The 18,793-nt window shown below is 43.3% G+C and overlaps 2 protein-coding genes across 4 annotated transcripts in view; one reads left to right on the top strand and one right to left on the bottom strand.

The window, feature by feature from the left end:
* The window catches only part of ppih (peptidylprolyl isomerase H (cyclophilin H)), a 122,872-nt gene that overhangs the window by 36,728 nt on the left and 67,351 nt on the right, over positions 1–18,793 (bottom strand). For both annotated transcript variants that reach the window (XM_039755670.1, XM_039755669.1), the window contains exons 2-3: positions 4,783–4,847; positions 1,105–1,128 (exon numbers count right to left, since the gene is read on the bottom strand). In XM_039755670.1, the coding sequence (XP_039611604.1) occupies positions 1,105–1,128; positions 4,783–4,835 (77 nt within the window). In that variant the 5' untranslated portion in view covers positions 4,836–4,847. The remainder of the gene's footprint in view (positions 1–1,104; positions 1,129–4,782; positions 4,848–18,793) is intronic.
* LOC120530895 (probable G-protein coupled receptor 160) overlaps positions 1–18,793 on the top strand; it is a 34,215-nt gene that overhangs the window by 8,342 nt on the left and 7,080 nt on the right. The window contains exon 1 of one of the 2 annotated variants that reach the window (XM_039755665.1): positions 15,391–15,691. The exons of the other annotated variant lie outside the window; for it this stretch is intronic. The gene's annotated coding sequence lies outside the window, so the exon portion shown is untranslated. Of the gene's footprint in view, positions 1–15,390; positions 15,692–18,793 lie in introns of those variants that run through there. 2 annotated transcript variants of the gene reach the window in all.

An 18,793-nucleotide genomic window follows, 5' to 3' on the forward strand; every position in this document is an offset into this window, starting at 1 on the left:
CTAACACCCAGGCTTCCATGCAGCTGCCCGCGAGCGCACGTTCGCTCGCTCCCCCACACACACCGTCTCTCTCTCCTGCTTTCTCCAGCCACCTCCGTCATTTTCTCTCTTCCTTGTTCTTTTTTTTACTCCTCCATTTTTTGTTCATTCCCCCTCCTAACCGACTCGCGCTCTTTATATTGAGAGGGGGGCCATAGCAGCTGCAGCACATTAGCCACAGGAACAATCACGGTTGTGGACAGTCGCTCTCCTGTGCACTAGGTGAGAAACGCCCACACCGCAGATCGCCCTGCGGCTTGCTACGGCCACCACGCCCCCTCACTAAGCCGCCGCAAGCACGGTGATTTTTTATTTAAATAAAAAGGGCCTTTGCTGAGCGAGCTGTGGACCCATAACATCACACTATCTGCTACAGTCAGGTGTTACATGGACGTCATCTTGGCCTGGTCCAGTCGCTCGGGACACCAACAATGAGGATCCTGCGAGCCAGAAGACCCTCGGGGACTCACACCCCATGGCTGTAGTGCCGTAACTGGCACTCCCACACAATGCAGGTAATGAGCCTCATTCAGGAAACTGGGAGCAAGTGCTCATTCAAGACAAAGTCAACCCAGCAGTTTGGTTTTAGTGTTGAATTGAGATGATTTTAGCCACAACGCTGCAATATAACAAAATGCGTAAGACGTGATGGAGTCGGAATACTTTCTGAATGTACTGAAATTCTCTCCAAGGCGAAACAAAAAAGCAATGATGGAGTGGAGAAGTGAAAGTGTAGCAGCAATGCTGTCAAGTTTATGCCTTAGTGTGCCACTCTTATCGTTTCACTATAAAAAGATAATTTTGCAGAACAAGAATGAGGATCTTTAGAAAAATACATTGATGTGTACAATCAATCGTGAGGACGAACTGCCTAACTACAGGTCTGGGCTTTTGTTTGTTAGTTGGAACTGTGCAAAGACCAGCTCTCCGAGTTACTGTGCGACTTCTCTATTTGTGCAAGGCTTCCCCACCATGGCCGCCTCAGGCATACTGATTCCATGTGAAAACACTGGTAGTCGGTCTCTCAGCAACGCCCGGATGATAAGAAGTGTATTTATCACTTACCTGAACTCTCCGGTACAAAACTGCCTGCAAGAAAAACAAAAAGAAATGTTAAAATTACACAAGACTGGATAAGCAGAAGAGCTTCGTCCCCAACACACACAGCCATCATCAATTAAACAACATCAAAAGGGAACCCTGGGAAATGAGAAGAAATAAAGTGGGGTCCTTTGACACAGCTGCCTGGACTAATCACACCCCAACATCCTTGCATTGTGCACAAGGTCGACAACAATGCAGCTTGGCACGTGCAAGCAATGGCCAGATAGAGGTTAATCCTCCTCCAGTCCAACCTGATCGTCCCTTCTGACCCAGTGGCACTCCAATTAGGTGTACCGATACATTAATGTGGGCTCAAAGTGTACGTACAGCCCAGGCCGTTTCCTCTCAGTGATTAGTGAACTAGAAGACTGCAGAGTACTTGGTGTTTATATGCAAGCGAGAACTGCCTTCCAAGCAGGAAGATAACCGCAGAGAGTAAGCATTAAATGGGGGGATTTGTCTCCTGACAGACAGGATGGTGGCCTAGGTGGAGACCAGGGTGCTGCTCTTATTTTGACCCAAGGAACAGCACAGTTTCTTCTAAGCCAAAGCCCCCAAACGGCGAAGGTGTGGGCCGATGAAATGTGCCTCAACGCAGCACTTATCACTGGACTGCACATTTTTCAACTTTTAGTGTTGCTTACTGATTTTTTAATTTTTTTTTGGTGACTGATAGACAGCATCAAGCTGAACACAAATATAACTTCACATTGACAGTATGATGTAAGAAGTTGGAGACACGAGAAGCAATTTTTATTGAACGTGGTGTGTTTATTCACTTAATGATACTGACACATCACATTCATTCAAGTTTTGCTGCAGAGTTTTGTTTGTACTCAGCATCTCCTGCTTTGTGTTCCACTGCCTACCCTCTTTCAGCCAGTAACGAGGGATTTCACTCGCCTTGATGATTGTAATAACTTGGTGAAAACTTTTTCCATGTTCGTCCCTGACTGCACCCAGATTAACCCTAATCTTCCACGCGATTCCCTGCAGCTTCCACAAACCACTCGTCATTGGTGGCGGATCTGATTTGTGCTTCCCATAATCTTGGTATCAGTTGTTGGCGTCACAAATACGGAAATCCTTTGTGAAATGCATCATCTCCCTTGGTCATCACTTTCATCAATTCCGAAATTTTATATGAGGGGTGTTCAATTATAAACAGGGATTTTCATGCTCTGTTCTTATAAAGAGTGCAAGGTAGACCTGACTCATTGGACAAGCACACACATATATGAACTTGTTGTCAGTTTTGCTAGCTGCTCTTTCCCCCCTGCTTGTCTGCTGTAATCAAAATGTCGGAGCAGGGCATTACAGTAGTGGTGCTCGGTGCATCATTATTCAATTTTTGACAAATGAAGGAGTCATTCCATCTCAGATTTATTCGAAAATTAGTTTGGGGATGAGTGTCTCTCTCTCTCTCATTCTTAGTTAAGAGTGTATGATTGGTCATTCAGAGAGGGGCAATCATCTCTTCAGTCCACTTAAGGAATTTTTAGGAGGGAAGAAATGAGGAGGTTATTGACGCTGGGGAAGAACGGGTCAACATGCAGTCAAAACACTTCCAACTCTTCGGGGATTTAGGAGTTTCCTGTGCGCTGAAACAAGTGGATTACAGAGGCAGGAGTCTACAAAGAAAAACAGTGTTCAAGTCATTTCATTATATTCAATAAATAAAGCGTAACTCAAATTCCTGTTTATATCTGAAAATCCCTTGTTATGTACAGGGGGCAAAAATCTTTTCTGTTGTGTCGACAAGCGGTTTATGAGCCACACTTGACAGCTTACGGAGTGGTCAGTTCTTTTGACTGTCATGAGACTCTTTAATATAGCTGTCCCATTGGCAGTACCTGCACTCCAAGTCGTAGTTCCATTCCTTTCAGATCACCAGAGATGGTCCAGTTGTAGTTTTTGTATACTTATAACAAGGAAATTACAAAAATAGGAGGTTGCAATAAAACAGTAAGTGACAGGAAATTTTAAAGGTGAATTTTGTGATCTGCAGACCAAATCCCATGAAGTACAAAAGAAAATTGTCCAGGAAGCCAAGTGTTCATTGTCTGGTGTAAATAAATACTGGGCAGCACCAGGTAGGTTAATCTTTACACTTGGAACTACACCAGGGGTCTCCAACATGTCGCTCGTGAGCTACTGGTAGCTCACAACCCCTTTTCAAGTAGCTCGCCAAAGGGTTAATGAATTCTACATTAATTTGACTAATCAAGTTTTCAAATTTGAGGTGGGCAATATTTCCAAAAAATCACATCATGATCGTTTCAACACAAAATCATGATCCACAATCTGAATTGCAATCTATCTTTTTAATGTGGCGTACACTTAAGAGAATATCCAGACTCAAACTCATCAAGACCTAAGCAACACTTTATTTTAAATATCAAACAAAACTTGAATTCAATTGTTCTCTCGTTTGTTAGCTAAGTGGAGTTAAGAAACACACCCTGAAGCTGGCGAGCCAGTGAGGAAGGCCTTAACAACACCCTACCCCATGCTTGGCCCGCTGCGTGTTTTTTGGATTTGAGCAAAAACATCGGAACCGCAAGCGAACTATGATACATAGCAAAATGAGTCGCAAAATCAACCGGAATGTTCAAGCAAATTATAGAAAAAAACCCCGATCTAAATCTGCTACGTAGTTCTCTCATGAAAAGCGGACAGACAAACAGACGTTGGATTTTATATATTATATATTAGTAAACCTTCAAAATAATGTGCAGTTCAAGTCTCATCAGCATTCTCAGCATTTCTGGAGCTTAGTAGAGCCAGATAACTAGAAGAATCTTCACCAAGCAGCTCTGGGAATGTCTGCGTTGTTTGGGTCTCCATATCTCTGTGAGTCTGACATGAATGTCATGAAATCAAAGTTGAGAACAAGACGGAGAGACGAACATTTAAATGACTCCATAAGAGTTAACCTCAGTGGCTCCACTGCACCAGACACCTGCCTCTCTTGTTGAGTCATCTGACTAACTGAAAAACACATCACACGTGCAACTGGACATGTGAATAAAGTGAAACAGTGACATGTGACAAAATGACAAATGAATAAGGAATATCTGTGTATTTGGAATTGCATTGCTTTGTTTTGACAGCATTCATGTTTTAAGTCAATAGTGTAAGATACAACAGAAAATACATACAGACATACAAAATACACTTGCAGGTGAACTCAATATTTTTTGATGTTTTAATACAAAATGTGAGTTGTGGACACCAACATTTTGTAAATGTTCCGGCAAAACAAGCTTATTCAATTTGTTTGGGTTGAAATCAGCTATGAGAATAAACGTTAGAAAACATGAGTAGCTCTCGGCCATTTTCATTTTGTAAAAGTAGCTCTCAGGGGAAAAAAGGTTGGAGAAACCTGAACTACACAAACGCTGTCATATTAACGGGGCTGTCATCCCGGCTGTTGCTTTCACATCAAAGGTTAAGTAAAATAAATCCCGTCCCACATCAGCCCACCCCACAGGCACATGTAGGGCACTAGACTTGGCAAAAAAGAGACAATGAAACCAGGCGTGGCTTCTCCCAGCATTCCTCCTGTACATCAGCATAATGTTGTAGCGTCAAAAGGGGGCAACCTAAACCTTAAAGCAAAGCACAGAGCTAACATACCTGAAGTTCTCTGCAGTTTTAGGCACGACATCTGCAAACAGTTCAATCTTCATTCGTCCCACCTCCTAGTTCAGCAGAAAAGACAAAGAAGCGCCACAGTTCGGTGTTAGCTCGACTTTAATTATCCCAGAGGGCAATGAGTTTACAGCAGGAAAGTAAAATGTAAGGCAATGAAAAGCAAAAACTGACAGCCAGTGTTCTCCGAAGTCCACACACCCAAGATTTGTGCAAAGATGAAAAATTATCTTGGAGTTGGAGCTGCTAAAAAATTCCAATTTCACACATACTGACTTGAATAAAATGTATTTTTCTAGACTTTTGATAAAAATGGACCTTCTTTGTTAATTTTGTAAGTTTAGTCTTAATGTTTAATATTACTTAGTGTTTATAATTAATCCAAAAACCATCGGAATTATACTAAACCAGCTGCAATATAATAAAGAAACTACATAAGGAGGAGCAGCACAGTAGCTTTTCAAACACAGTTGTAGTCCACCCAACTTCTGTTACACAAATAGTTTTCTTAACTACCATATATACTTGCTTATAAGTTGGGTCTTGAAACCCGAAAAATCGATCATAATATCAAACCCTGACTTATACGCTATTTCAAAAATACGATAATTATTTATTTTTTTTTTACATTTTCCTGCTTCTTCCAATCTCACACCAGTTTCTCAGACACATCGAATTTTGTTGAAGCAGCACAAGTTACCAATTTCTTTCGCTACTTCAATGACTTAATTTAAAACCAGCTTCATATTTTCTTCTGATCTAACACTGCATCATAGATAAGGGATGCTCGTACGATCAAGGTGTATGCGGGTGTGAGATACACAAATCAGTGCAAATGTCAGTTTGGAATAGTTTGGGTATTACTGTGTGGTCACGTAGGCACAATACATAGAAAAGAGAGGCCGTGTGCTCCATGGTTACTCTCTCAGGTGGGCGTTAGCATATCGTAATCTCTTGGACCAATAGTGTGAGTTTTCCACATTCAACTTATACGACCAACATTATAAAATACCAGAAATTATACAGTAAAATCAAGCTCCGACTTATCTGCCAGAGAACTTAAACATGAGTATATACGGTATAAATACAAACATTTTTTATCATCATAACTTGAGCATAAGGTTTCCAAAATGTCAAACATATTTATGGAAATAGGACAGATAACCAACCCTGAAGTAACGTAACACCATCCAGAGGGTCAGCAAAGCCACCGTATCAGGATTTAAACTTCTGAGAGTGAATATTCGTACCGCTGTCCACCAAGCCGACGTATTTCGGGACTCTAACCCGCCACCAGTGCCGGACAAACTGGAAAATTAAAATGAGTCATTTTGACATCTCGAGACACTACGTCCATGCATACTCAAAGACCTTTCAACCCCGACAGTAAATATGTTAGTCTGATTACAAAGAGAGGAGTCAGCGGTACCGTCCATTGAGGAGACTGAGTTGTTGTGTAGAGACTCCACGGCCCAGTCTACCAGCGCACCAAATAATAATTCAGAACTCGGCAGGATCCCTGCAAGGCACAGAATTCCAAATGCTTACAAGTTCTGGGAATAAACAACTTCCTAAACCTGTTGCTCTTTACCCTCGGAAACCTAAATCTGCAGCCTGATGGCACACGCTGAAATTTAGAGAAAGAGAAGATGACTGCCATCTGACCAAATCGAGTTGCGTCTAACCCGCTCAGTGACTGCTGAACGAGAGACCACTATAAAATGTCCACAACGCAAACCATGTCGCCCTTCATCAGGCCAGCACCTCCAGAAACAGCAATTGGTTGCCTGCCTGCCAAGACCTTCCACTGTGGAAGGCCTCAAGATGACAGAAGTAAACGCATGGCTCTGCCTTCGGCTCGGGGGCCAGTGAATGTGGATGCAGTGCCAGGCTAAGCCAAGCCAGACTCTCATTTTCAACCTATTACAAGAGAAACTAATTAATCAAAGGATAAATAGTCCCCTGAGGCTGAACGTACGCTTTTACAAAATTAACAAAAGAGTTTACAGGGCTGGATATTTACAACCGTATTCTTTACAATTATTTAGGTCAAATGTTCTCAGGATTACAGATTGAAAAAAAAACAAGACGCAGGGTTTGGTTCTTCTTCCCATTGTTTGCCAGAGAGGCTAATGAAATTGATAATCTTCAGACGTTAAGATGCTTTTGACACTGCCACTCCCAAACCTTGTGAGCTAACCACATTACTTGACTTCATCCCTGATGTTCACTCTCAGACTTGTTTTACATAAGCTTAGGAAGCAGCGCGCACAGCAGAGGAGGCTGCTAGGTTTCCAAAAAGAGAGTCCTGGGATGTGGCTGGAAACTTGTTAAGGGAGGATTACGCACAAAAGTACAAACCAAATGAGCAAGTAGTGTTGTGGAGAGGAGGACACGAGGGACCTTCAAAAAACTCGATTTGAGGTTATATTGGAGAAATTAGGTGGATACGACTTGACAAGCTTTGTGGGGCTAAATGGCCAGCATTAAGGCTGAGAGAGGGAAATACATCATGGCAGTCAGTGAGCCACGTTGGTGTAAACACAGCAGCACATGGCATACTGGCAGAGACTGCAGTGTTGATGACATAAGGGGAATGATCAATCTTATAGACTGAGCAGACGCATCCAAAACAAAAACACCGCAACCAGTGAGCTATTTTAGTAGCAAAAGATCAGTCAAGGACGAGGTGAAGTGCATCAGTAAATGCATAGTAAAGGAGAATTAAAAAAATAGACCGTGAGATAGCAGATGCTTTGAACTCACATTTTAGTGGAGGTCTTCACATGTGTTGTGCACAGTGGAGGCAGGACCTCTGTGTTTTTCCCAGTTGATTCTGGGGTTCATCAGTAGTGCGTTTCTGCTCCTACTCTGTTCAATGCTTGTATGGACTGGGTGTTGGGCAGGGTCGTGGGGTCCAGCGGCTGTGGGCCATCTGTTGGTGAAGAAAGATTCATGGACCTTGACTTTGCTGCTGATGCTGTGATCTTTGCGGAGTCAATGGAGGCTCTGATCGGGGCGCTCGAGAGACTGAGTGAGGAGTCTGAGTGTCTGGGTTTGCAAGAGTCCTGGATGAAAACCAAGATCCAGGCCTTTAATGACCTCTTGGGCACAGCCATCAGCAGTGTGTCTGTCTACGGAGAGAGTGTCGACCTTCGAGAGGTTTACTTACCTTGGTAGTGACATTCACGGCTTGGGAGAGCATGGGGGTCATGAGGTCATTGGAAAGGGGTGTGTGGTGCCCCCACATCTATGCAAAAGGATGAAGGTCCAAGTCTTTAGAGTCCTGGTTCTTCCTGTCTTGCCATATGGTTGTGAGACATGGATGCTATCCAGTGACCCGAGATGAAGACTGGACTCCTTTGGTACTGTGTCTCTCCAGAACATCCTTGGGTATCGCTGGTTTGACTTTGTGTTGCTCATGGAGTCCTGAATGAGGCACATTACCTGCATTGTGAGGGAGCGTCAGTTACAGTACTATGGCCATGAGGCGTGTTTCCCTGAGGGTGATCAGGCTTGTAAGATCTTCATTGTTGGTGACCCAAGTGGCTGGACCAGGCCAAGGGGTCGCCCACATAACACCTGACTGCGGCAGATAGAGGGTCATTTCTGGAGGGTGGGACTGGACTGCGTGTCTGACTGGGGGGTTGCCAACCGGGATCCCGAGTTGTTTCGTCATGTAGTGGGTGCGGCAATGCGCTGTACCAGTGCATGCTCCCCAACTTGACTTGACTTGTGAGGAAGTAGATAACCTCTCAGAGGTAACAAGGGCTACTAAGGAGGTACTGAGGGATTAAGAAATTGTACAGGGAGAAGTGCTGCTCAGATGAAATATGCTGAAATAGAAAAATTACCAGGACCAGATAATAATATTTACCCTCATGTTCTTAAGGAGGTTAGCAAGTACAGATATAAACCCTTGACGCATATTTTTAGGAAGTCACTACACACTGGAAATTCAGAACGCTGGAAAATCTCAAATATTATCCCGTTATATAAAAGGGTGAGATTCAGGAAACTATAGACCAGTAAGCTTAACGTGCATCACAGGAAAATTAATGGAAGGAATTAGTAAATATAAGATAAACCAACACATGGCAAGGACAGGAGTTTTACTGAACAGTCAGCAGGGGCTCAGAGGTGGGAGGTCGTGTTTTACACAGATGCTGGAGTTCTATGAGGAGGCAACAAAAGAATGGGATCAGAGTGGAGCTTATGAAATTATGCTGAATTTCAGAAAGTATTTAATAAGGTGCCACATGAGAGGTTGGGCATCAAACTTAAAGAAGTGGGAGTTCAGGGTGTTGTGTGTAGTTGGGCGCAGAATTGGCACAGACACAGAAAGCAGAGGGTGATGTTGTGAAGACCCTCATCAGAACTGGCCGATGTTAAAAGTCGTGTTCCACAGGGGTCAGTGCTAGGGCCACTATTTTTAATAATTGTGCATATACATATACTAGCTGTGCCCCGCAGCTCCACTCACATAGTAGTGAAACAGGACAAACTTTAAAAATCAATAATAATAAAGAATAAAATGTAATTCTGGCCAAGCAGAAGGTAGGTACACTCTAATGTTAAACACTGGCACTGTATTTGATTGTATTCAGCTCTGACAGTAGAGTGTTCCCTGTGTGGGGAGAAAAGCACATGGCGGTGATATCTCTGCCAATCAGCAGCTACCCTCTAAAACACACGTAGCTCCGATCTCTCTCTCAAAAACGTCAAACGTTACTCCTTAATCTCTAGATCAGGGGTCCTCAATCACGGTCCTGGAGGGCTGCAGTGGCTGCAGGTTTTGCTCCAACCCAATTGCTTAATAAGAAGCACTTATTGCTCAAGTAACACTTCTGCTTCTCTTTAGTTGACTCACTTGTTAAGATTTTGAACCCTTATTGCTTATTTTAGTTCTAAACAGATTTAGCTTGTTATCATTTACACCTCTGTGTGTATTTATCATGCACTATTGGGTTTAATTAAATACCTGGAAGGAAAGTGAAGAGAAAAAAGTGAAGGACTGAGATTTACTCCTCCATTTTAACCTTTAAATCATTTGGATGAGATCCTTAGAAAGGGGAAGAAAATCTAGGATATGAGAATTACCTGACATGGCAGAGTTAAAGCATAACAAGCCACGGAATTAAAATTATTGGTAAGAACTGCCTTCCGATTAAGCAACCAGGTTAGAACAAAAACCTGCAGCCACTGCGGCCCTCCAGGACTGTGATTGAGGACCCCTGCTGTAAATGATAATGTCTATTGAACAAACGGGTATCACTAGCTAAGCAGAGACAAGGTGCACTCCAACACATGGTGAGATGTAGACTGACTCGAACAGGGCTGGCACACACAGTATATCACTATCTATTATAATAAAAAAAATCTTGCATTGAGACACTTAACGTCCCGCAAGACAAGGAAATGAGACAAAAGGACAGCTGCTGTACAGGATTTTAAATGATCAGGACGCAGTGCGACAAGCAGAACACGCAACTCGGCACAAGCAGCAGCAAGCCAGCTGATCAAGCATAGAGGAGGTAAAATATATATATATTTATTTGTTTCCCATTGTATCACCGTTTAAGAGGGGGTTTTGGAGGAGCGATCATGTCTCCTTAGCGTGCGGTCAGCCCCCCTCTTCAAAACGCGACAGCAGAGCACAGATGTGAAGTAGTTGGCGCATAGCACACCCTGGGGGATAATAACTCATTCACTACAGCTTTATTACTGGCAAATATCAAGAAATAAAAAATGAATGAAATGAAAATAATCTCTTTAAATTGTATATTTCTGCTTAACCAAACCCGGGGGTGGGCGAGCAAAGCGAGCAGGGGGCAGAGCCCCCTAGTATGTATACGAGTGTGTGTGTGTATATATATATATATATGATTTGAATAGGAATACAAGTAATCACCCAGTTAAGTCTGCAGATGATACCAAGCAGTGAAAATTCAAAGTACACCGTATGAAAAGGATTTAGGAGTCAAAGTGGACTCAACATCATCAACTGCCAGATAGCTTTCAGAAGCCGTTAAAGAGGCTAACCGAATGTCAGGTTATATAGCGCCCTGATGTGTGGAGTACAAGTCACAGGAAGTGCTGCTCAAACTTTATAACACACTGGTGAGGCCTCATCTGGAGTACTGTGGACTACTGAGTACAGTTTTGGTCTCCAGGCTACAAAAAATGACATAGTGGCATCAAAACATGTCCAGAGAAGATCGGCTAGGCTCATTCCAGGGCTAAAGGAGAATGAATTGTGAGGAAAGATTAAAAGAGCCGAGCCTTTTCAGTTTCAGCAAAGGGAAATGAAGAGGAGACATGACTGAAGTGTTTAAAATGATGAAGGGAATTAGTCCAGTGGATTAAGACTACTACTTTAAAATGAGCTTAACAAGAACACAGGGACACAGTTAGAAACTTAAGGGTAAATTTCGCACAAACATTAAGAAGTTTTTCTTCACACAGTGAACCACAGACACTTGGAATAAACTACCAAGTAGTGTGGTAGACAGCAGGACTTTAGGGACCTTCAGGACTCAACTTGATGTTTTTTTTAGAAGTATTAAGTGGACAGGACTGGCGAGCTTAGTTGGGCTAAATGGCCTGATCTCGTCTGGATTGTTCTACAGTTCTATTTATTATGAAAGGTTGTGAATGTGTTTTTTAGGCTGCATTTCTAATTTAATAAATTCTGAGCATGTGTTTAGCTCTAATATGTAGAATCATCCTTCTACAGTATATAAAAGCGGTCGGGATTGTTCTTCCGTCCCGTGAGTGCTACGCAGGCGGGGGTTTCACACACACCCCTTTCATTTTGCAATGCATGATGGGATTTGTAGGTTTTTTTTTCCAGGTAAAAGATGATTTTCTACTCCAGACTCTGCGATATCTTCTTCTTCTTCTTTCTTACTATATAACAGCGGTCGGGATTGTCCTTCCGTCCCGTGAGTGGAAAGCGTAGTGGTATTCCGCTTATCACAAACTTACTACTTGCAGCTTGCGGTACGAAGCGACATGATGTGAGCAGAGTTCTGGTGCTCCCATCGTTCCCTTGCTTTTGTGTGCGATGCGCTGGAAAAATAGACAAAATTATGTCTCTGGAAATAATTAATGTTGATGGAGTACAAATGCCACACCGCATAGTAAATATCAGGGGGGTTCAAAAGGGCGACCTCAATATAGAAAAAAGTTTAAATTTCATCACAAAAATAACAGAAACTACGAGTATTAAAGTAATACCACTCAAATGCAATATAACCAAATTAATGAGTTTGTATAAAATATCAAATTGATCTACATATTGAATTGCCTTAAGAAGTGGTCAACTTAAAAGTCAGGTCAGCCTAGTACATGAATATGCTCAGACAGAAATTTCCAGATCAGGTTGTCATTCCCAGAAATAATGGCACACAAACAGGCCAATTGTTGTACATTGATTAGTACGTGCAGGTAAGAATTTCACAGCACTCTGTACATGTTAGTCACACAGAGTCAAATGTGTAAAACAGATGCTAGGAGACAGCCAGGAGTGAACTGTTGCCTTCAGGTGGGCTGCAACAATTAAAAGGTTCGCTCTGTTTGATATTTCTAAACCAATCTAACGTCTCATGAAGGCGGAGCTCAGTGTGGGAGCAGGAATTTAAACAGCAGAGAGTAATGGTGCCCTTGTAAACCTGCTGTGGTTATGATGGAGAAACATCTTCTACAGCTGAAAAATCTCCTCTGCTAAGCCTAGAAATGTTCGGAGAACACTTTACTTCTGTTAAAAATACACATAAGTCATAGCAAAGGAAAAGCCTTTCATAAAACCAGATCATACTCTGGCATACAAAGACATCATGGGCTAGTGGGAGAAGCGAGCGATGCACTGCCACTGGCTGTATAAAATGGTGTCTGGCACACTCAGTTATGACAATAGTGGGGCAGTCAACTTCAGGCAGAAATAAATGGCAGCTTACACTAGCAAAAATAACAAGCTGTAAAATAAACATTGAAACTAAATGGTGTGACTGACGTCTAGCGACTGCTGGAAAAGGCCCCAGCTGCCTCATGACCCTGCCCCGGATAGGCCGGTTAAAATAAATGGATGGATGGAAAAAACGGTGTGACGTCACACTGAGTTAGGAGATAGAAAGACCTGCCGTTAGGCCAGTTGCCAAAGGAGAGCCACATTTGGGTACTTAATATACCTGAAACGGAAAATGTGTTGAACAACACGGACACAAATCCAGCAGGACCACAGATGTGGCTGAACAACAGCCAACGTCTCTCCATACATCTGAACAAACAACTGAAGTCAGTCAGCATTCAAAACTGGAAATGAAAAACATGCCACACCAGTTTGTTAACAATGAAGGCGATATATCTACACACACAAGAACATAAGAAATCTGACAAACAAGGTGATCATTCAGACCATCAAACCCGTTTGTTTACCTACAAGCTAAGCTGGCCCAACATCTCATCCAGGTTCTTCTTAAAGGTGGTCAAGGTTTCATGTCTTGATAGTTTGTTCCGAGGTCCCACAACTCTTTGAATACAGGGAGTCTTCCTGGCTTCAGTTTGAAAGGCACAACGCATTAATCTCCACTCAACACACACACACACTGACTGACTGACCAACTGGTAGACACAGAGGTCTTTATTTATCCCCATTGGTAAATTTGGCTTTTTACAGAAGCTCTTTAAATGAATAAATACATAAATTCACACACAGACCACAAATGCTTCTGCAAACATAATTTACTGCTGTAAGCTCACGCAGTGACGAAACAATCAAAATGACAGCAAAATATATATTGTAAATTAATCATTAAGCTTCAGGTGATAACTGATGACGGTAATTTTAGCTTTCTATTTCATCTCAGAGTTGAGTCTTTACTTTCAGTTTCTTTTCCTCAGTCTTTTTATTTTTTTTAATTTATTTATTTAATTTTTTACACACGATCTAATACAGGAGTAGATCAGCGACACTTCATTACTGACTCTTTAAAGCGCACACACTCGGGGAGACTGACGGTGGGTGGACGGAGTCTTGTCAGTGGCAGATATCTTGAGTACAAATGTTTAGCTAGCTGCCCGCCCCACCCCAGGATGTGTGTTCGCCCCTATAATCAATTTACTGGGCAGGTATTCATAAAGTCATTTGAATGATCATATTTTATGAAGCAGGTGGCACAGACATTAGGACTGCTGCATACCAGCTCCAGAAACCTGGGCACTACTGGGTGGGACTGGCACATTCTTGCTAAGCTTGGGTGTCTTTTTCAACGGGTGCTCTTCAGTGGACCAGCATGCCATGCCCATGCGGACAGGACAGGAACTGGCACATGGTGACCTTCAACTGCAGAAGCAGTTGGAAATCCATAGATAGCACTTATTTTATAAGCAAGTACTGTGTATAATTCAAAACAAATTTTATTTGGGTATTGTGTTGGGGTGACACCATGTCAAGGGTAATAAGGTGCCTTGAATAAAAGTGTCAGCCAGAGGCAAGATTGTACGCAGCCACTGGGGGGTCGCACCGCTCATACAGAGGGGGGCTTTTGCTCCTTTCAAAAGGCCACAGCCTACACCAAACAGCGTTCACCTTGAAAGGTGTGTCAGAATACCTGGAGGCTTTCAAGCTGTGCGCTGCAGTATAAAAACAAATCGAGTAAGAAATACCGTTCATACGGTGCTTTTCGACATTTCGCTTTTCAAAGCCAGTTACTTGAACCTTTTCACTTCTCTATACAAATGTTTACACAGTCCCTCGGGCTGGGCATGGCTGCATCACACAGAGCTTTCCCAAATCAACGCCTTTTATGGCGTCTTTCAGAACGAGAGCCCGAAGGCAGGAGATCAATAATGTCCTTTACTGTAAACGTACCAAAATGCATCATTTTTTAAATGTGTTTTTAATGACTATTTCGAGGTGACTTCGCGTCCACGACGTCGTGACCGCGCACTGAATACGAATGACATTCGAGCGCCGAACGCTTTATTTCGGGGGCCGCTGTTCTGATGTTCTGAAGGTCGCTTTCCGGTGGAGTGATTCGACTGTCATAGCCGTTTTGTTTTTATCACAAATCACTGAAAAATATTAACATTCACTCGTAACCTTTGTCCACACCCACGCCGATTTTCACGATCGGCCCGACGGTCAAAATAGAACATGGCACCTGGTGATTTAACGCAAAAGGCAACTAAACACTGTCGAGATCACTACGAACAGTACGCGATGTGTGACAATACATATAATACCCCGTTCCCCGAGGTCTCTGTGACGTTAAACTCCGCGGCCATGACCTTCACTCGCCCACTTGCAGTCCGCAGTTACCGGCATAAACAACCCGTGCCGCCTGGGCTCCTTGACATCTTTAAATATGTATACAGGTACACGAGAAGTTAATTTCTACGAAAGCATGGCGTTTCTAGGAAAGTTGCCACTTGATACCTTCTTAGACTCCCCAGGCAACGCACCACACAAAAGGACTTGGAGCTTATTTTGCAGTGAACTTGTCCCTCAGGTCTAATCAAGCGCTTCTGCCACTCGGCATGCCAGGTGCTGCTGCTGCATCTGAGGCACTCTTGCTTTCTAGGAGTGGACGCCAAAGCGCGAGAGAAGATCGCGGAGGTAAAAGCGGGCGCACTCCGCCTCCTTTAAAGTCGCTGCCGGGCGAGCTTTGGGGTTCTTCCACGAAGACTGCTTTGTTTCATAACTAGCCGGGTACGAGGCGGCCGTGTGGCCCTGCCCAGAAGGGGGCGGCCTCGACAGGTGTGACACACTGGCGAAATAAAGGAACCTGAGCCACACCTGCAGATTCAGTGTGGCTCTGGCCGGTCAAACCTGCTGTGAAAGTGACGGAGCGGCACCGAGCGGACGAAGGCGTGGGACAAGACAACGAGCAAGGTGCGTGCGGCTTTGAGTCGGGGGCGGCGGGGGTCTCTGGACACGTGCACGCGCGTTTGACGCTAACTTGCCACAATAAAGAAGATGAGGAGGAACGCGCGTCGGGGTAAAGAGCTGTGCCAACAATGGCGCGGTGTGTGCGGCGAGCTTCCGCAGCTTTCTGTCTTAATGTCGCTGCGTTAATAGTTCGCTGCCACTTTGGAAACGTCAAGCACTGTAAAAGCCTCCTGTCTTTAGAGATGTACCCACGCAGACACTGGGAGAACATTCCAACTCCTCACAGACATTCAAATTAGTCACGATGGACACTCTTTTAATGGCATTTTATGGTCTGGCTCCTCACAGAGCTACTGAGTGTCAGAACACCATTTCATTCTAAGAGGGGCTCTTTGGGTATGAAGTTGGTTCTTTGGGCTTTGAAAAAATGCAATATTTGGAAAGAAAACAAAATCTTTAATGTAAGGTAGAGTACCAAGCATGGCACTAACAGATCAAGAAAATCGGCACAATTAGTCTGTGTTACTTGGGCACATGTGGCGAGAGTCCTTTTAAAATCAGGGCCCACTGGCATTTCACACATCAGTTACCATCTGTTCATGATGGTTCATGAAGTTTTTTATAGATTTAATTAAATAAAAGTTCTTTCTGGAATCTTCACATGGCTTGGTCTTTTGGGGAGCAAAAGTGTTCACCTATAGCATCGCTCTTAAGAATTGCTCTGGCACCTTTAGTTTTTAGGGGCGGAGGACAATGTCGCATAAACGTACACAATGTAAAATGGCGAACAATACGAGCGTGAAAGACAAATCTGGATGAGAGAGAGGCCAGTTTAGCACTACACACAGTTCTAGTCAAACGCTTAGAAACACCCAGAAATGGTCTTTTTTGATAGAAAGTGATCCTTTTTTTAGTCAGGATCAGGTTACTAGTGTGGCTAATGGCTAGTACTGCTTGAAATGACTGATTTATTATTCACATTTGTCTACAAAGCCACATTTTCCACAGCCATCCCGTCAGTGTCCTAATTGTCAACTCCCTTGGCTTATCCTTAATTAGTCCTGCAGCAGTTAAATGTTAATTGGTTATTAGAGAAACCTTTGTTATTCTGTTTGCTTGGCTTGCAAGGCTCTGGCACTCCAAAAGTTCATTTATGGATTCAAAAATGGCCAAAATAAACTTTTTTCAAGAAACAAGTCAGCTTTTTTTTTTGATAGAATGAAGGTTATTCAATGCAACATATTGGCAAGAAACTGAGGATTTCATTCAAAGATGCCTATTACTGTCTTGGGAGAAGAGGACAAACTGGATCTGACCAGGATAGGCAAAGAAGAGGAAGGCCCAGATGAACAGCCATATAAGAGAATAAGAACATCAGGGTGTGTAGTGCGAGAAACAAACACCTTAAGGGACCTCAGCTGGCTTCTCCATTGAACTGTGAAAAGACGACTCTGAGAGGCAGAGGATCAAAGACGAAGTCATATCTGGAAATGGCAAATACATAGAAAAGATTAACACGGGCAAAAGAACACAGACATTTGATGGAAGACGACTGGAAAAGCATCTCATGCTCAGCATTCCCAGAGCCGTCTCTTCTCCGTTGCAGAGGACACTGAAATTGGGGGTGTATTTAAGAAGATGCCAGCTGAGGACCTGTGGTGTTTGTTTCTCACATTGCATACTCCTGACGCATTTGAGCCATGTTCTTGTTTTTATCGTGAATCAGTCCAGGATGTCCTCTTCTCTGAAGACAGTAACAGACCCCCACCCCCGGTATGAAACCTTCATCGTCTTCTCAGTCTGTGACAGGTAATAGCCTTCATTCTGCAAAGAAACAACAGACGGACATGTTCCTTGAGTAAGCTGTTCCATTTTGGCCATTTTTGAACCTAGAATTGAACTCTAGGAATTTCAGTACCTTGCAACCCAAGAGAACAGCGGAGATAATGCAATTACAAAGGTTTCTCTAATAACCAGCTAGCCTGTCAATACTGTAGGAGTATTAAGGATAAGCGGAGGGAGAAGATCAGAAGGACACTGAAGGGATGGCTGTGGTTTTGCAGTCATATGTGAATAACAACTTAAATATCAGTCACTTCAAGCAGTAGCAGCCATTACACACATTACTAATGTCCGGGCTGTATTTTAGAATCAATTTTATGGTATTTTGATTCAAACAAGGGTATCACTTTCTGCCAAAATGACGACAGTGTCGGTGTGCACCCAGAGTTTTGACTGCTGGTGTAGCTCGTCAAGCTGCTCTCCTAAATCTGCAGAACAACATCCAGTGGTATTCTGAACGTCTCCAAAGTACTGTCCCCTCCACCACCCGCTTGGCGATTTATTTCACATATTTAAGATTTTCCGTCACTATGTGACATTTGCGTATACTGTACATTTATCCTTGGCATCAGAAGGTGCCTGTGCTCTTCACGATCAGTTTAGAGCGGGCATATCAAGAGTACAACACATAAAAACAAAACAACGCAACTGCATAAACAGCACTGCTCACTCGTGCAGAATGCGGCACCATCTGTCTGGATGCCAACGGGCAAAAAGCACGCAAATTACAGACGGTCGCTACACCTGGTGCTTAATGCACAGCAGCACTGTGCGAGTTATTGTGCACAGCATACACGGACAATCATGAGAATGAAATGAACCGACGAGCAGCACAAGCAGTGGTGTCGGATTATGTGCTTGTGGAATCAACACCGGCGTCGCACACAAAGCACTAAGCAGGGGTACCCATGCTGTCTGCGGTGGGGGCAGCAGTCGGGCCACCTGCACTTCAGGACAGGTAATCCACCTGAGGATAAGCAATGTCTACTGAATATTAACCAGGAAGACTAATACAGTACTTGGATGGGAAACCAACTAGGGAAGTTTAGGTTGGCGAGTCCAGCAGGGGGGCACTGAACAGGGATGTGGAGTCGGAGTCGAGACAATTTTGGGTACCTGGAGTTGGCACATTTTTGCTGACTGCAGGTACCCAAAAATGTGCCGACTCCAACTCCTAATAAATTTAAATTGTAATGAAAAAAAAAAAAAAAATACAGCAAGTTCAAATGTCCCATTTCACGAACAACAGTCCTAATGAAGTAC

The sequence above is a fragment of the Polypterus senegalus genome, chromosome 6 (assembly GCF_016835505.1).
Source record: "Polypterus senegalus isolate Bchr_013 chromosome 6, ASM1683550v1, whole genome shotgun sequence".
Taxonomy (NCBI): domain Eukaryota; kingdom Metazoa; phylum Chordata; class Cladistia; order Polypteriformes; family Polypteridae; genus Polypterus; species Polypterus senegalus.